The 19,191-nt window shown below is 35.5% G+C and overlaps 1 protein-coding gene across 10 annotated transcripts in view; it reads right to left on the bottom strand.

The window, feature by feature from the left end:
* Positions 1 to 19,191, bottom strand: part of DBT (dihydrolipoamide branched chain transacylase E2) — a 61,499-nt gene that overhangs the window by 26,616 nt on the left and 15,692 nt on the right. For 9 of the 10 annotated variants that reach the window (XR_008617172.1, XR_008617171.1, XR_008617170.1 and 6 more), the window contains 3 exons: positions 6,585 to 6,706; positions 3,754 to 3,970; positions 2,617 to 2,783 (listed from right to left, as the gene is read on the bottom strand). Coding sequence is in view for 5 of the 10 variants with exons in the window: in XM_024119886.3 (XP_023975654.1) it covers positions 2,617 to 2,783; positions 3,754 to 3,970; positions 6,585 to 6,706 (506 nt within the window). In the remaining 5 variants the exon portion in view is untranslated. Of the gene's footprint in view, positions 1 to 2,616; positions 2,784 to 3,753; positions 3,971 to 6,584; positions 6,707 to 8,340; positions 8,454 to 19,191 lie in introns of those variants that run through there. The other variant, XM_055084422.1, reaches the window with a different exon arrangement.

The following is a 19,191-nucleotide window of genomic DNA, read 5'->3' as shown; positions in this document are numbered from 1 at the left end:
CTCTTTATTGGAGTATAATTGTTTTACAATGGTGTGTTAGTTTCTGCTCCACAACAAAGTGAATCAGTTATACATATACATATGTTCCCATATCTCTTCCCTCTTGCGCCTCCCTCCCTCCCACCCTCCCTATCCCACATTTTAACTTTCCATTTTCCAGCTCTTTCCCTCAGCCTACAGATCTGCTCAATTTTTCCTCAAGGGTGCGCAGCGGGGGAGGGAGCAAACGGAACCTTTCTTCAATCTACTCCAACCACCGTGACTGTCACCTGTACCTATGCCCTGTCTGCCTTTTTGCACATTTTTTCAGGTTTCTCCTCTTCCTCAATTTCTTTCATTCCACAACCAAGCTTCTCCCTCAACACTACTTTATTCAGTAAGTTCCGGCTGAGGCCACACATGACCTCTTCATTACCAATCCAATAGCCTGTTCCCATCCCTTATCCTATTTAACCTCTGTAATGCATATAACCATTATCTACTCTCCTCTTAAAACTTTTTTCTTGTCTCTTGGTGTGAGAGGCCGAATCAAAAGCCCCAATCTTTTTTTTTTTTTTTTTTTTTTTGCGGTACGCGGGCCTCTCACTGCTGTGGCCTCTCCCGTTGCGGAGCACAGGCTCCGGACGCACAGGCTCAGCGGCCATGGCTCACGGGCCCAGCCGCTCCGCGGCATGTGGGATCTTCTCGGACCGGGGCACGAACCCGCGTCCCCTGCATCGGCAGACGGACTCCCAACCACTGCGCCACCAGGGAAGCCCAAAGGCCCCAATCTTTAACGAGCCTCCTTATCCAAGTCCCTTGGTAGTGCTCTTGCAAGCTGATTCTGAGCTTAGTCATGTGACTTGCCTTGGTCAATGAGTTAAAAACAAACTCAATGCAGCACAGCTTGGGGAAAGTGCTAACATTCTGCTTCCTCTCTTTACCCCCGCCAGTACTGAGACCATGTGCAGGCTAGCATACTGGGCAGATAGGCGAGACAGCCAGAAGAGAAATAAGTCATCCTCACTGAGGCCATCCTACACCAGCTGGCCCCTAGCCAATCTACTACCTGTCTATAGACATATAAGTGAGCTCTGCTAAGATCAGCAGACTGGTCCTGCTCACCTGTAGATTCATGAGAAATAATAAATGGTAATTGTTTCAAACCATGAAATTTGGGGGTGGTTTGTTATACAGCAATAGATACACTTGGCTATTAAGTGACTCTTTTCTGGTTCTCCTATTGTCAAACCACTGACCCCACTCAGCCTCTTCCATTGCCTTTGCCAACTCAATTTCTACCTACCCCTTAAACACTGATGTAAAACCCTTAGCCTTCTTTTCTTCTCCTTCACACATAATTTGGGTGATCTCATCCACGTGTTTCAATTGCTGTGTCTCTACAGATGACCCTCTATAGCTGTAATACAGTCCAGCTCTCTCATTTACTGGCACTTACTACATCTCATGTTTATAGACCATCTCTTTCCCTGTTAGGGTAGTTGTTAAAAAGATGGACATATAGGAGAACAGCTTCTGCCTTACAAGACTCAGCATCAGTGAAGAGACAACTGAGTATAAACACTTTCAAAACATTGAGATAAACTGCAATGAGAAACAAAAGGCCATTTAACTCAAACTGTGACAGCCACTGGCTTCTGTAGGAGGAACCAGCTTCTGTATTCTGTTCTATACTGGAGCAAAATTTGGTGTTTAGGATGCACATGTATTTGATCAAGGGAGGAGGTGGCATTTCAGGTCAAGTTGTGTATTCCAGCAACTATGCATAGCTTAATCTGACTATAGCGGAGAGAGTGACTGTGAGAGAGAAGACTGGAGAGGTGGGCGGCAGAGACGCATAGAAATACTTTTTTACGCCACGTTAACGCATTTAGAAACTATCCTGAAGGCAATCCCGAAGGGGAAGCATTGAAAAGAACCATGGAAAGGGCTGGTAGGAAGCCACACTGGATTTAGAGACAACAGTATGCATTTTTGAGAAAAATGGACCAGAACCAAAAACTTAGCTTCTCTACTTGTTAGATATAAATTCTTGACAAGTTTCTCAACTTCTCTGATTGCCAATTTCCTTAAATGGAAAATGGGGATAGCAATATTTACATGTTTGCATTATTCTGATCATTAAAAGATAATGTATACAGCACACTTGGTACGGGGTCAGGCATATGGAGGCTGCTTTCTAAATGGTGGTTAGTGGGCTGCTCAAGGTCAGCTGACGGCCTTATTCTTTTTGATACTGGCACCAAGGCCTAGTACTAGAAATGATTCCCAGAAGCCTCAATATAAGTTTGTTGAAAAGTGAAAGATCAATACCAAGTCTCACTTTTCTTCAAATCAGGACTTTACTGGAGTGATCCTTTCAGAATTAAAGGCTTTACCTACATGGCAGGACAATCCTCACCTAGCTCAAAGAGATAAGTAGATAAAAATCTGACAGAGAAATTTCAATTTTATAAACTTTCATGAAACAAAGAGAGTGTACTTGTACATTTTTCTAACTATGTGATATTGTGAGAAATATATTTTTATTCAAACCCATAGTTAACACATTGCATATTCTCAAAACAAAATTTAAATGTCTTACTCAAGCCTTGTTTGAAATGACTAAAATCTTACCTTTAAGAAGAAGGGCATAAAGGAGAGTTTAATTCCACGAGCAAAAGCAATGGGTTTTAATTCTTCTCGTAGCTTAACCAGTTCAGTAAGGTCAACCTCATCACAATACCCAAAATGAGGTATCTTCAGGGCTGCAGACATGGTCTTGACCATTGCTTTGTGAAAGCCTGGAAAATATTAAATATACATATATATATGTATATATACATATATGCATATATATGTACTTTATAAAAATTCTTAAATCCTTTAATCCCTTTAAAAACTAAAATATAAGGTTCTCTAATGTCACTTACTCTTAATTAAACTCTTCCTCTTGGAGCTACCATCTTCATTACATAACTTGAAAGCCAGTAATTTCAATGCTGAAGCATTGACTAGCACAACACCCAGTGTCAATTGTAATAATATAACAGATAACTGCTTTTAACACAGTGGTATATAAAAAATTCAAAAGGGACTTCCCTGGTGGCACAGTGGTTAAGAATCCACCTGCCAATGCAGGGGACATGGGTTCGAGCTCTGGTCCGGGAAGATCCTACATGCCGCGGAGCAACTAAGCCCGTGTGCCACAACTACTGAGCCTGTGCTCTAGAGCCTGCGAGCCACAACTACTGAGCCCGCGCACCACAGCTACTGAAGCCTGTGCACCTAGAGCCTATGCTCCACAACAAGAGAAGCCACTGCAATGAAAAGCCCTTGCACCGCAACGAAGAGTAGCCCTTGCTCACCGCAACTAGAGAAAGCCTGAGCACAGCAACGAAGACCCAATGCAGCCAAACAAAAAAAATAATAATAATGCCAAAATAATAATAATAATAAATTCGAAAGGATGCAAGCCATGTATTTACACAATGGCTTCTTGCAAAGTCACTCTTCTGGAAGTTAATCATCCTAAGAGTTTCTAAATAAATCAGAAATAGTTGTTTTGAAAGCTAACAAAAAATAATATTTAAAATATACCGAGCAAGTCTTCAAACAGAAAAATTATCTGTACACAAATTTATACTCTAAGAAACCTGCTAACATATATCAGTATATATTATAGCTTTTCCTAGAAAAACTGTAATTTCATCATGTCGAAGTAGCTTCCCCCCAAATAATTACTCTATTATCTTACATTACTATTATTATTACCTTTTATGGGTTCTGTTCTGTCTTTGCCTGTGAATACTGGAGGTTTTGATATTGGTATAGGAATAGTTCTCTCTTTTGGTTTTGATGGAGGTGGCATAATTTCAGCTTTTGGTGAAGGAGGTAGTATAGCTCCTGTTTGCTTTTCCAGATAGCTGAGAATATCTTCTTTAAGTATTCTGCCATCTTTTCCAGAGCCAACAACTTCACTCAGCTTAATCTAAAAAATGACACATTTTAATGCTAAAAATAAAACTACCTAAAAATAAATAAATCCATCACTGAGGTCTCTAAGTGAAATTAAATGAACTGAAGGTAAAAAAAATATTTCTGCCCAATAAATTAGTATAAGGAAATAACATTTTAATTATCTTAATAGAACACTACAAACTATAAATAACATTTTTGTCTTCTCAATAGAATGCTATAAACTACAGCTACTCTTCGTAAGTGATCATTTGTTAATTTTGTACTTACTGTTCATTTGCCCATGCGGTAACAATGTAATATCTACATTGTATAGAGCTATTTATGAAAACATATTTTTAAACAGTCAACTATTTCTAAATTTCTTGCATAATTCTTATTTGATTTTTTTCTATTCTTGGAGACTACATAAGAAGAACTGAGAGTTTAAACAAGAGTTAAACACTGTAACAAATGTAGACCACTGTTTCTGACCTTGGCTACCGGTAAACACATAATGGTTAAAATAATCATCCTATAAAAGCTCTCTTGAATTAGTTTTTTTCTGATGGCTGTTTTAGAAAGATCAGTACAAAACACTGAAATTAACTTTATTGAGGCATACTTGGAATGTGAGTTCCTTGGTCCAAGTTAAGGGTCAAATAGTTAAGTTTTATTATTGCTTTCCACAGAATAAACAATAGATGATATAATTCCACTTTCTACTGGGCACTCATGATACTTTTTGGAAACATTTGTGATCTGGCTTTATTTAATCACTTCCTATGTTTGGTAATAGAGATAAAATATTTCACTAAGTTGAATTGTATTTAAATAAAAAGACACATTAGCTTGGATGATATCCTCACGCATAGTGTATATTAGTTAAACTCTCAAGGTTAAGTCCTATTTCATTTGTATTGATGCTTCTCTAAGAATGACCACAAAAGAGTAAAGGACTTTATCACATCAAACATTTAGTTTATAACAAATGAACTCTAAGAATTTAAACATAATTTTTAGGTAATTACAAACAACTGTAAGTGCCACTGGTTTTTAATTTTAGACAAACTCAATAATTAATATACAAACTGCAAAAAAAAGGGGGGAAAAGGTGATTTTATAATAATAAATCTGTTATTTAATTTCTAGTAATTATACAAATGCTCTAATATATACATCTTTAGGAAAAGGAAAGCCACATCATATATTTTTACAGGTAGTCCTTCTATATAATTTTTTTTTAAATGGTAAAATGTTTATAGCTTTCAAAACAATATATAAGATCATTATTTCATCTGCTGCCCTTAACAGTGTAGTGTTCCATATTACTATTTCTATTTTTCTGTTATGCTAAATCATCTTCATGTTTGAACACATTCAATGGCTAATAAATTTTCATTAAGGGTTTATAACATAATTTTCCTAAGCATTTCCCTGATTTTGAACACATATGTGCCTTCTAATTTTGGGTTATATAAAACACTTTAATATATCCTAGATTATCTCCTTGGGATAGTTCCCCAATGGTAGGATAATTAGCTGAAGGAGAATGAACATCTTAATGACTCTTATTACCTATTCCCAAAATGTAAACTTTTTTCCCCCCAACGGTAATTTAACTACTTCTCTCAAAAACAGACAAACAAAAGCCTGCATTGTGAGGCACAGTGGAAAGAACTCAGGCTTTGGAACCAGACAGATTTGTGCTCAAATCCCCAGTTCAGCTACTTACTTGATTTTAGGCAACTTAATCAACTTCTCTACCTTTTCTCATCTGCAAAAAGGGGATAATTCAAACCAGTCTGCAAGGTTACTGTGAGGATTAGCGATAATGTACGTATAGTGTCTGGCTCAGAAGTGCTCAAATAATGGAGGCATCAATTGTTGAGACACTATTAATGATTAAGAGCACTGGTTTTAGAGTCACAGAGACTCACTTCAGAATTCTGGTTCTACCACTGGGTTAGCTGTGTGACCTTGGACCAGTTATTTGACCTCTCTAAATCTTAGAAGGGCCCTTTGTCTCAGACTTGTGAAGATTAAATGAGATAACATGTAAATTATTAGCACAATGCCTAGGAGCCATCTCACTTTGGAGGTTAAGCAGCAATGACTGTCAAGGTAAGAGGGAAAACAGAAGGCCAGGCTCCTTGACTCAAGTCAGTATAGCTCTATGGTTTTCCCTACCTCCCTGGGATCAGGCAGATCCTTGGGACCACATCCTTGCCTGGCCCATTTCCCATCCCTTCCCTATACTGCTTCCTTCATTCCTAGTAAAGATGATCACTCTCTCAATCAATCAATCACGTGTTCCCAAACCCCTGTCTCAAGCTATGCTTGTAGGGTACCTGATCTAAGACACTAGTATTTACAAGTGCCAATAAATGGTAGCCCTGACTGTTATTAGGCTCTCAGGAAGAATAATAAATCCACACTTCTCAATTAACATGAATAATAAGTTCACAATTATCTTCTCATTGCTCATGAGGACTTTTATGCAACTATCACTTTTTAGTAACAGACATTTCCATGTTTCCTTTAATCCCAACTTGAGCCATCTCATCATAGGATAGCTGGGTAATTCTTCATAGATACACATGTATACCTTCTGTGTGATCTCACACTTAAATATTAAGAAAACTTACATTGTTTTCCATTGCAAGGCGACGAACTGCAGGAGTTGCCAGTGTTTTTTGGCCCTTTATCTCTTGGTGTGTGTGTTCATCATGGGACACAGCAGGAGTTTCAACAACATCTTCTTCTGAATCTGGTAACAAGGTAAAATTTTACTCTTTAGTAGAAAATACTGAAACAACAAAAACAACAAGCTTAGTGTCTTATAATATATAAATAAATTCAACTTAAAGTATAGAGACAAAAAGTATAATAGATGAGCTACTTCAGAATGGAAAAACACAACTGTAAAATGGAAAAACATACAAGGGTACTAGAGTGAGTGAGAGGGGTGTACGGGTACCAGGTACTGTTTAATGATTATTATTGCCTGCTGTTTACTTCATTTCTGTTAAAATTATGTCGCAGCTACAAGTTAAAAAATGCAAGTTTCTTTCATAAATTTTAAAACACATTGTATTGTAAACATTTTCCTAATAAAAATCTCATATACATATGAAATGAGAATCAAATGTGAGGTAAATTATATGAATCATGTAAAATCTGTGACAATCTTAAATGCTTTCCTAAGATAATATAGCATTTAAATTTTTTCTTTGCTTTGAATATGGCTTAAGGAATGCTGTGGAAGGTTTTATTTTCATGGCTAATACTAATTTGGTTGTTTTATTCTCTAACTGTAGAGTAGTGATATAAGAAAAACTATCTTGGGCTATTAGCAACCAACTATTTTTGCAACCAAAAAGAAAAAGGTTTTGAGAGCATTTAATTGTGAAGGTCGGATGCTAGGAAATCAGTGCTATAGTACAGCAGAATCTCTGTGGGAATAAGTAAACTAGAGCCAACCTCTGAAAATCAGCAGAAAACTGAGTTAGCTTTGACATTCAATTCTAAGCAAATAAAAATTTTCCACTGCTGGAAAACTATGGAAAGACATTCTATTCATTCATTCCTCCTCACTAGTCTAAGAATTGGTCTGGTGGAGCTCTCAAAGTTCCCCTACGGTTAAGGAAGAGAAAAAACAAACACTTTGTATTGAACATGAAGAGTAGTAGAATATTCTACCCCTAAATGTGATTGTAGGAGCTCAGGACATGCCACCCCAAAATATGCCACTTTGGTGTACTGATTATTTTCAAGAGCTGTAGGCACTTGAAAAACAACAAATGCAGGGAGAGGCTTACTCTGAACTCTCTTCATGTACCTAAAGACATCCAAAAGGAACTCAACTGTCAGAAACTCCCTCCCTAGGAGTTTCATCCAACCAGGGAAGATGGACTCATCACAGGAGAAGAGACTAGAAATCAGCAACACACCCATATACACTTGTCACAAACTATCATACCTCCCATATATTCTTCTAAGAGCCAATTCATCCTTCCTAAAAATCATTTACTCTCCCCTAAGAGGCCTACATCCCTCCACCCCTTTCCCTATTAAGGTATTTAAACCTGAATCCTAAAGCCACCTCTTTGAGTTATTCATTTTTCCTGGGTATCTCCCAGGTATACATGAGGTCTACATGTTAATAAATTTGTTTTTCTCTTGTTCATCTGTCTTTTATTACAGGGGTCTCAGCTAAGAACTCAGAAGGTACAGGGAAAATTATTCTTCCTTTCCACAATCACCTGGTATATATCGTATACTGCACTACATATGTAATATCTTAATCTTCACTCCAGTGTGTAAGATAGGTGTTATTATCCCCATTTTACAGATTTTTAAAAATGAGACTTGAGATGAAGAGATTGGCCCAAGGTCACACACCTAATAAACTGTGAAGAGCTGGGTTTCAATCCTAGGGCTGAATCAGTTTGTGCTGTTTCCTTTAGTTCATGGCCCTAGTAGATTTTCTTTCTGGTCAAATAAGCTGGAATACAACTTCTACAGCTCAAGGCATAATTTTATTGCACTTTGAGAAGCCCTGTGTATTGTCCACATCTGTTGAAGTTACTGGAGAAACTAGTAAGAAAGATTAGCATTAGGAATTAAGATCCAAAGAAAAATCAAGGGGGTTCAGTTGTAGGAATCCCAAATACTAACTTGAATAATGCATATTTGCTACAGTTTGAGAAATGCATAAATGCCCTGACATATCATATACAAGTTATTATATAACAGTTCCAAAATATCATGTTATTTATTGCTACTCACCTTTCTGGAAAACATTCTATATATCACCAAGTAGTACTGCCTTTTGGAATAACTTCAGTGTAAATATTAAGTAATAAAACAAAGATTTGCAAGAAGTCACTCATATTATATATGAGTTGTAGTTGTCATGTAGTTGTGGGAAGAAAGCTCTCTTAATACTAAAATACTACCTTGCTAAGGACATTGGAAAGCCAGGGATGATTTAACAGAGATTTAACAGAGAATATCTACCAGAAAGCCATTTCCATTATCCAAGCGTTTCCAGTCTTTTTGTTACCTTGATCATAGAACTGATCTTAAAAGTGACCCAGTAGAGAAGAAGTAAATCATAAGGATATGGAGGGAATGTCATTTTCTAAATGGATGAGTGTTTGTGGCATGATGCCAAGATAAACGGAGTGATCAACATCAAATCACAATTTCACACAGATACAAAAGGATATTTGGTTCAGAACCTAACAACTAGGAAGAAGATCTAGGAAGATGACCAGATCTTTTAGGCAGGAGACAAAAGAACAGTTTCTAAATTCAACTTAGACAGCTAGCAGCCACAATAACTTCTATTAGCATTTGATTCAATAACCTTAGCCCTGACTAGAGATTGCACATTTGAAAAACAGTTATAGTTTTGGAGAAAGTTGCTGCTGCTTCAGTTTTGCTGATGGAACAATCTGTTCCTGTTACCTCGATGAAATAGAGATTGCAAGCTGTACAACTGGGAAACCAGCAAAGTCAAGCTGTCCTGGCTATTCTGGTTCAGCCTTTGAACTGTCAGCTTAGCTATAAACTGCGACATGTTTAACACAGGGGGAGGCCCATATTGCTACCCCCAAAATGTGGAATGCTTATTACTTTTTCCAGATTTGATTAAACATATGATTGTTCTATGCAATATGAAGAAAGTGTGGACAGTAAATCAGAGGATGACTAAAATAAAACCATGGTGATCCCTGATGTAAAACCAGAGTTTGTGTAACAGAGTGGGACCCGGCAGTAACTCCTGTCGTTTTTCAACTTTTTGAAGAGTAAGTCCTAACATTGGACTCCTTCCTACTGTACTTCACATAGATGACCAAGATGATGAGGAAATTATTAATAGTAAATTCTAGTTTGTACTTTCCCCTGAAGCTATTGGACATAATTGTTTTCATATCATGAGCTTATAAACAGGAACCTAGTATTTTATGATTGTAACCGATCAGACTTTGAAAAGCAGGAAGTTTTTTATTGTAAGTTAGAAGAAATATCTTTTCAGGATTGTTTTTGGACATGTATATGGTAAAGTACAACTTAAAGTGTTTTAAAATAAATGTTAAGTATTTGGCACAATATTTTGAGGAGCTTAGTTAAACGTAAAGGACTTCTGTGACTTTTCACATTAAAATGTCAAATTCTTTTCAAATGAGGCTTTGGGGAAGATGATCTTGATCATACTGGCTTTGGTTATAATTCCATTCATTCAATGTACTTTATTCCTTCCCTTTCAAAATAACTAATTTTGATTCTGAGAAAATTAAGAATTCCAGTGTGATAAAGGCAACTTTTCTTTTATGCAAAAATGAAGTCTTAGTAATTTTCAACTTAGTTTTGTATTCCAGGTATGAGGTTGCCTTAAAAAATCTTTTGAAACTTGTTTAAAAAATAAATAAATAAAAATAAAATACTACCTTGTTAAATAGCACTTGAAGTAATTTTCTAAGTTTTTAATATGATTATACTTATATAAAGTATACTTTATATACTTATTTTCTCCTTTGATGTTCACAATAATGCTACAAGAATGCAGGGCACATTCTTGATTTTAACAATGTAGAAACAGGCTCTAAGGGGGATGGAGTTAAGACTAAGCTAAAATTTTATGACTCTCCCCAGCTGATGTGATTTTCACTGTTCTTGCACTATACTCTAATATGTGGGATTTTATTCCCTCAGTAGTGGATTTAGATACAATTTTTAAAACCTTAATTAAATTTTAAGAAAGAACAAAAGAACTCGGGTAAATAAGTTTTTATCATGAAGACTGTCAATTTAGTGTTGCTGGAATTCATCATGTGAAGCAAATTTATAATAAAACTATATTATTTCAGATTAAATAAAAGAGTAATTTGAATTAGTAAAAATATTAAAACTGTGTGATTGCAATGGGAAATACTTTTTGAAATACCAAAGCACTCAAAGGTTTTTGAAAGAGTTGTTTTTGTAAGAAGCTTTAAACTTTTCCTCCCTGCAAAATTTCTTAGGAAGTCCTTTCTTCATAGCATAAATCTAAACCTTAGTTTAGTTTCTGCTCAAATGATCATAAATTGAGAATTAATGACATCTAAACCAATGAGATTGCATAGCATTTTCTTTCTCACTTCAAATTACTGAAACAGCTAATTCAATCAATTCAGTCTACAATTAGCTATACAAAATAAGGTTTTAGTTACCACTTACTGAGCACTTATCATGCCCAGGCACTGTACTATGCAATTTATGTTATTGAGTGTAATTTAATTAAATGACATGCTATGTTGTTCAAATGGTTTTATGTCAAAGAGCTTTTCTTTAACTCTAAAACACTGTATTATCCTGGCAAACATTTAATACTACAAGCTCTATAGGATGCCTAACTTGTGTTGTTACAGCAGAATGTACACATATGTACATTGTTAGAAATTTAGTCCCAGTGTTCTAGATGAAGAATGGCGCTGACACCATGTCTCTGAATACAATTTTCAGTGTAACAAAGTGGTTAGGAACATGCGTTTTAGAATTAAACAGAGCTGGGGTCAAATCATAGCTCTACCAATTACTAGCTGTGTGGCCATGGGCAACTTATTAAACCTCTGTGGGTCTCAACGTTGCATGTGTCAAATGTGGATAATAATCTATATGATTTAAAGAGGTAACGTATATATACCATTAGCACAGAGAAAGCATTCAATCAATGATAGGTGTTCATGTTAAAGGGTAAATGCAATATAACAGCAGAATAATACAAAAGTATTCTGCTACCTCTTATGTCCCTTCTGCTATAAAGTATTCTGCTACATCTTATGTCCCTTCCTCTCTTCCCTTAATACTTCCCCATGGTGGCAAGACTCCTCAATTAGAGCTAATTAGGTATAGTAACTCTCCACTTGTCTGGTGGTCAAGCATTCTGGCAACTTAATGTTGTACACAGCTGTAGGTGCAGAACACCTAAAACCGTGTCACACAGCCTCAGCATTAAAACCATACACTTGCTCCAGAGAAAAGTCATTTAGAGTCTCAGTCACATCCTATTTTCTCTTCTTAGCACATATTTCTTAACAACTTGGTTATCTGTGTTGCCAGAAAGTTAGGAAGGAGAGTCATGGCCTGGCACAATGACAAGGCTAAGAAGTAGGCTGAAAAAACAAAAATCAGAGGCAGAATTGTGTTTTTCCCAGAATAATGAATGTTCATTAACATGCCTTTGCATAATCAAAAAAGATTTTAGGTTATACCCAATACCCTCACTTTAAGAAGGCGTAAAATATGTAGCTTTAAAAAATAAATAAATAAATAAAACTACTGATTCCCATTAAATAAATGGTTTAGAATAGTTTGGGTTCAAAAAGCTTTACTTGTTAAAAAAAAGTGAGGAGTCATCCTACTTTTTAAAATAGAGGTTAGAGAAAGCCAGGTTAGCTGTAAAGAGAACTCATAGCAATATTCTTAAAACTGAGTTCACAGCAGACAACACACTGAGACATGGATCAGCTTTGAGATAATCTTGATAATATTAATTAACTAAATTTCAATTTGTAATTTTTTTTTAAACAGCATAAATGAGTCTAGTAAGCTCTTTTCAAGTAGAATCTACCTACAGTCAGAGCAGTCAGAGATAGGAGTTGGACGTCACAAATACATTTTCCCTCATCAGAATTATCATGACACTCCAGTCTTGAAAAGCAGACTACCAACACCATGTTACAAAGAGAGTACCGTAGAATATTATTTAAACAAGCATTAAAAGACAGGATTTAATTCCATTACTGCTATTAAGACGTCTACTCTTGATCCCTTACACTCTTGATGGTTCCATGCTACAATTATTTCCCACCTATAAAATGGACATAATGTGTCTTATACTTCTAAAAGACTTTTCTTTAGGTAATTTTCTGTTTATAGTATAATTGCTTTTCTTGGCACTAAAACAAGGAACAATATAGACAAATTCAGTATTACTACAAATTCTTGTTTAAGACAAGGTACACAAAATATTTAGAAACTTTTCCTGTTTCCAGAATTTAAAAAGAGGAACATATAAATTTCTTAGTAAGTTGAACTTACTATTCTATAGGCTTGCTTATTTATTTTATGCTTCATAGTCATTTTTACAGTAAAAAACAATAAAAATTACAAGAAAACATAAATATAAAAGCAAAAAGGTAAACACACAAAATAAAACTAGCATGCAAGGCAATTATTCAGAATACACTTTGAATTGCAAATGAAACAGAATAGCTAACAATGATCAGTTCTCTATGAGGAAAATTACCAGATAATTTTTACTCTGAACATAACCTATCCAATCCCATTAAGTTTTTACAGATATATAATAAACTGCACATACATAAAATATAAAATTTCATAAGTCTTGAAATATGTATATGCCCATAACTATCACCAAAATCAAGATAATGGACATATCACCCCCCAAAGTTTCCTTATACTCCTTGGTAATTCCTCCCTCCTAACCTTCTGCCTCCTTCCTACATTATCAGCAGGCAACCACTAGTGGGTTTGTTGTCATAATATATTAGTTTGCATTTCTAAAACTTTAGGTACATAGAATCATACAGCATGATCTGTTTTATGTCTGGCTTCTCTGACTCAGCATAATTTTTCAAGATTCATCCATGTCGTACAGGAAATTAATTTTTGTAAAAAATTATCTAGAAAAAATATACCCCCTCCTGAAAAAGTTCTATGATTTTATAATTTGCTATATCAAGACTTATTAAGTTGGACTTCATTGGAGATACCAAAAGAAACTCTAAAAAATAAAACTCTAAGAAATAAAAGGAAACAATAAAACCCCCCACAATCCCAATTGTTCACCTGTTCATACACAGTCAGCCCTGGGAATCCACAGGTTCTGTATTCATGGATTCAACCAAATGCTGATCAAAGATATACAGAAAAAAATTGTATGTAGGTTATATGCAAATACTACACCATTTTATACAAAGGACTTGAGCATCCGCAGATTTTGGTGTCCCTTTGTGTGTGTGTGTGTGTGTGTGTGTGTGTGTGTGTGTGTGTGTCCTAGAACCAATCCTTTGCAAATACCACAGGATGACTATAATTTGCTTTTGTGGATGGTCTAGATAAGTATCTAATCTGGTCTACAGCACTTGACTTGGTATTCTAATTTACTGACATCCACAATAATGTTCAGCACCTTTGGTTGTCTCAGTTTATGCCAAGAGTATAATTCTTTCCTTTCTAGGTTTTAACTGAATGAAAGAAAAATCTATATCTATTATCTTGTTGATCCATCAAAATAATTCTGTGTTTATTTCAGGTAATTTTTAAAGTTAAATTCTTTTTTGTTTTTAATATTCCTAAATCATGCCTTTCAATAGAAATTTGGAGTCAAGATAATAGCACCCCTAGTACACAGATTATGGTCTCTTATTTATTCCACATTAAAAGGAACAAGAGGCTCTCAAGGAATGGATAATTCCAGGTCTGAGGCAGGAAAAGTATCAATATAAGGTGAGTCCCAGATCACCTTCTTGTGCCAAAAGCAAGGAAGGTTTTGAAAAGTAACAGTGTCATGTTAAAAGAACACACAGAAGCCACCTTGAAATGGTCACCACTATTAATGATTTGAGCATTAAAAAGAATTATAATAAAAACATCAGGTCAAATGAAATATAAACAAAGAGAATGTTGGAAAAATTAATATCACCATTTGAAGGGCCTATTAAAGTAACTCCTTATTTTAATAATTCGTAAAGAAAGACTGGAATGTCTTTCCATTAGGAACTGTATTTCATAGTAAAAAATAGCCCCAATTGATCAAGGAAGGGATAGTCCCACTTTACAGAATAATTCCACCTAATAATGTTAAAGAAATCCAAAAATCATCATTCTACAACCACTAAAACAATTGTTGATTTAGGCAAGGATTCTCAGATGATATTATAAACTACTTATATAGTACCAAAACATTACAACATCGATATCTCTCAGGTTGCAAAGAGAAAAACATAAATGTACAATGGAAGGGCAAGGGTATGGTTATCCTAATTCCATGTTTAAACTTAGCATAATTACACCAGGTCATCCAGATGTTATTTGTGTCCTGATATGGAGAAATATGAAGTACATAATATTTCCATGATGTAGATTCTAGCCAAAATATTTAACTGTAACCTAGCCTTTAAAGCTTACTTGTAGTTTACAGGAAATATAAAGAAGAGAGGAACAAGTCAAATACCACCATGAAGAAGCAACAAGTCCAAAAGACGTGACATTCTGCAAAACAAATGGCACCATCTCTTCAGCAAGTCAGTGTCATGTGGGGAAGCAGGAGCCAGATTAAAAGAGACCAGGTGCAATTTGTAGTCCTGTACTAGATCCTAGCTTGAACAAATCAACTGAAATTTCAAGGACATTTTGGTGGCAACTGGGGAAATTTAAATTTAAATATGGTGTGACTACCAGATAAAATGAAAATGTATTGTTATGAAAACATGTAGAGTCATTAACTAAGCAAACACATTAGAATGTACCAAATACAAGTCTGGTTAAAAAAATACCAAAATGCAAACAAAAATTAAATTCAAAGAAAAAATATTAAAAACAGCAAAGAAAAAGCAAAAAATAACATACAAGGGAATCCCCATAAGGTTATAGCTGATTTCTCAGCAGAAACTCTACAGGTCAGAAGGGAGGGGCAGGATATATTTAAAGTGATGAAAAGGAAAAACCTACAACCAAGATTACTCTACCCAGCAAGGATCTCATTCAGATTCTATGGAGAAATCAAAAGCTTTACAGACAAGCAAAAGCTATGAGAATTCAGCACCACCAAACCAGCTTTACAACAAATGCTAAAGGAACTTCTCTAACTGAGAAACACAAGAGAAGAAAAAGACCAAATAAAACAAACCCAAATCAATTAAGAAAATGGAAACAGGAACATACATATCGATAATCACCTTGAATGTGAATGGATTAAATGCTCCAACCAAAAGACCCAGACTTGCTGAATGGATAAAAAAACATGACGCATATATATGCTATCTACAAGAAATCCACTTCAGACCTAGGGACACATACAGACTGAAAGTGAGGGGATGGAAAAAGATATTCCCTGAAAATGGAAATCACAAGAAAGCTGGAGTAGCAATACTCATATCAGATAAAATAGAGTTTAAAATAAAGACCGTTACAAGAGATAGGAAGAACACTACATAATGATCAAGGGATCAATCCAAGAAGAAAACATAACAATTATAAATATATATGCACCCAACATAGGAACACCTCAATACATAAGGCAAAGGCTAACAGCCATAAAAGGGGAAATCAACAGTAACACAGTAACAGTGGGGGACTTCAACACCCCACTTACACCAACAGAGAGATCATCCAGACAGAAAATAAATAAGGAAACACAGGCTTTAAGTGACATAATAGACCAGATAGACTTAATTGATATTTTTAGGACATTCCACCCATAAGTGGAAGAATACACTTTCTTCTCAAGTGCACACGGAATGGAATGGTCTTCAGAATACATTTCATTTTGGGTCATAAATCAAGCCTTGGAAAATTTAAGAAAGCTGAAATCATATCAAACATCTTGTCCAACCACAATGCTATGAGATTAGAAATCAATTACAAGAAAAAAACTATAAAAAACACAAATACATGGAGGCTAAACAGTGCACTGCTAAATAACCTAGAGATCACTGAAGAAATCAAAGAAGAAATTTTAAAACACCTAGAAACAAATGACAACAAAAACACGACGATCAAAAGCCTATGGGAGAGGGAGGCCCGCATACCACAAAAAAAAAAAAAAAAAAAAAAAAACAAGGCCTATGGGATGCAGCAAAATCAGTTCTAAGAGGGAAGTATATAGCAATTCAAGTTCACCTCAAGAAACAAGAAAAATCTCAAATAAACAATCTAACCTTACACCTAAAGCAACTAGAAAAAGAACAAAGAAAACCCAAAATTAGTAGAAGGAAAGAAATCATAAAGATCAGAGCAGAAATAAATGAAAGAGACATGATCAAAACAATAGCAAAGATCAATAAAACTAAAAGTTGGTTCTTTGAGAAGATATAGAAAACTGATAAACTTTTAGCCAGACTCATCAAGAAAAAAAGGGAGAGGACTCAAATCAATAAAATGAGAAATGAAAAAGGAGAGAGTACAGCTGACACCGCAGAAATACAAAGGATCATAAGAGACTACCACAAGCAACTGTATGCCAATAAAATGGACTACCTGAAGTAATGGACAAATTCTTGGAAAGGTACAACTTTCCAAGATTGAACCAGGAAGAATTAGAAAATATAAACAGACCAATCACAGGTAATGAAATTGAAACTGTAATTAAAATCTTCCAACAAACAAAAGTCCAGGACCAGATGGCTTCACAGGCGAATTCTATCAAACATTTAGAGAACAGTTAATTCCTATCCTTCTCAAACTCTTCCAAAAAATTGTGGAGGGGGGAACACTCCCAAACTCATTCTATGCGGCAACCATCACCCTGATACCAAAACCAGACAAATATCACACACACAAAAAAATTACAGACCAATATCGCTGATGAACATAAATGCAAAAATCCACCACAAAATACTACCAAACAGAATCCAACTGCACATTAAAAGGATCATACACCATGATCAAGTTGTATTTATCCCAGGGATGCAAGGATTCTTCAATGTATGCAAATCAGTCAATGTGATACACCATATTAACAAACTGAAAAATAAAAACTGACCACCACAATAGATGCAGAAAAAGGTTTTAACAAAATTCAACACCCATTTGTGATAAAAACTCTCCAGAAAGTGGGCATAGAGGGAAACTACCTCAGGATAATAAAGGCCACATGTGACAAACCCACAGCCAACATCATTCTCAATAGTGAAAACTGAAAGCATTTCCTCTAAGATAAGAAACAAGACAAGGATGTCCACTCTCACCACTATCATTCAACATAATATTGGAAGTCCTAGACTTGGCAATCAGAGAAGAAAAAGAAATAAAAGGAATACAAATTGGAAAAGAAGAAGTAAAACTGTCACTGTTGCTGATGACCTGATATTATAAATAGAAAATCCTAAAGATGCCACCAGAAAACTACTAGAACTAATCAATGAATTTGGTAAGGTTGCAGGATACAAAATTAATGCACAGAAATCTCTTGCATTCCTATACACTAACAACGAAAGTTCAGAAAGAGAAATTAAGGAAACAATCCCATTTACCATTGCAAAAAAAAAGAATAGAATATCTAGGGATAAATCTACTTAAGGAGGTAAAAGACCTGTACTCAGAAAACTATAAAACACTGATGAAAGAAATCAAAGATGACATAAACAGATGGAGTGATATACCATGCTCCTGGATTGGAAGAATCAATATTGTGAAAATGACTATACTACCCAAAGCAATCTACAGGTTCAATGCAATCCCTATCAAATTACCAATGGCATTTTTTACAGAACTAGAACAAGAAATTTTACAATTTGTATGGAAATACAAAAGACCCCAAATAGCCAAAGCAATCTTGAGAAAGAAAAATGGAGCTAGAGGAATCAGGCTCCCTGACTTCAGACTATACTACAGAGCTACAGTAATCAAGACAGTATGGTACTGGCACAAAAAGAGAAATACAGAATAATAGAACAGGATAGAAAGCCCAGAGATAAACCCATGCACATATGGTCACCTTATCTTTGACAAAGGAGGCAAGAATATACAATGGAAAAAAGACAGCCTCTTCAATAAATAGTGCTGGAAAAACTGGACAGCTACATGTAAAAGAATGAAATTAGAATGCTCCCTAATGCCATACCCAAAAATAAACTCAAAATGGATTAAAGACCTAAAGGGTAAGATAGGGATGGTGGGAGGGAGACGCAAGAGGGAGGATATATGGGCATATATGTATATGTATAGCTGATTCACTCTGTTATAAAGCAGAAACTAACACACCCTTGTAAAGCAATTATACTCCAATAAAGATGTTAAAAATAAAATAAAATAAAATAAATAAATGTAGGGCCAGACATATAAAACTCTTAGCGGAAAACATAGGCAGAACACTCTATGACATAAATCACAGCAAGATCCTTTTTTTTTTTTTTTTTTTTGCGGTACGCGGGCCTCTCACCGCCGTGGCCTCTCCCCTTGCGGAGCATAGGCTCCAGACGCGCAGGCCCAGTGGCCATGGCTCACGGGCCCAGCCGCTCC

This window comes from Physeter macrocephalus, chromosome 4 (genome assembly GCF_002837175.3).
Source record: "Physeter macrocephalus isolate SW-GA chromosome 4, ASM283717v5, whole genome shotgun sequence".
Classification (NCBI taxonomy): Eukaryota; Metazoa; Chordata; class Mammalia; order Artiodactyla; family Physeteridae; genus Physeter; species Physeter macrocephalus.
Note: the sequence above shows the minus strand (reverse complement) of the source record. Positions and strands in the feature narration are given on the sequence as shown.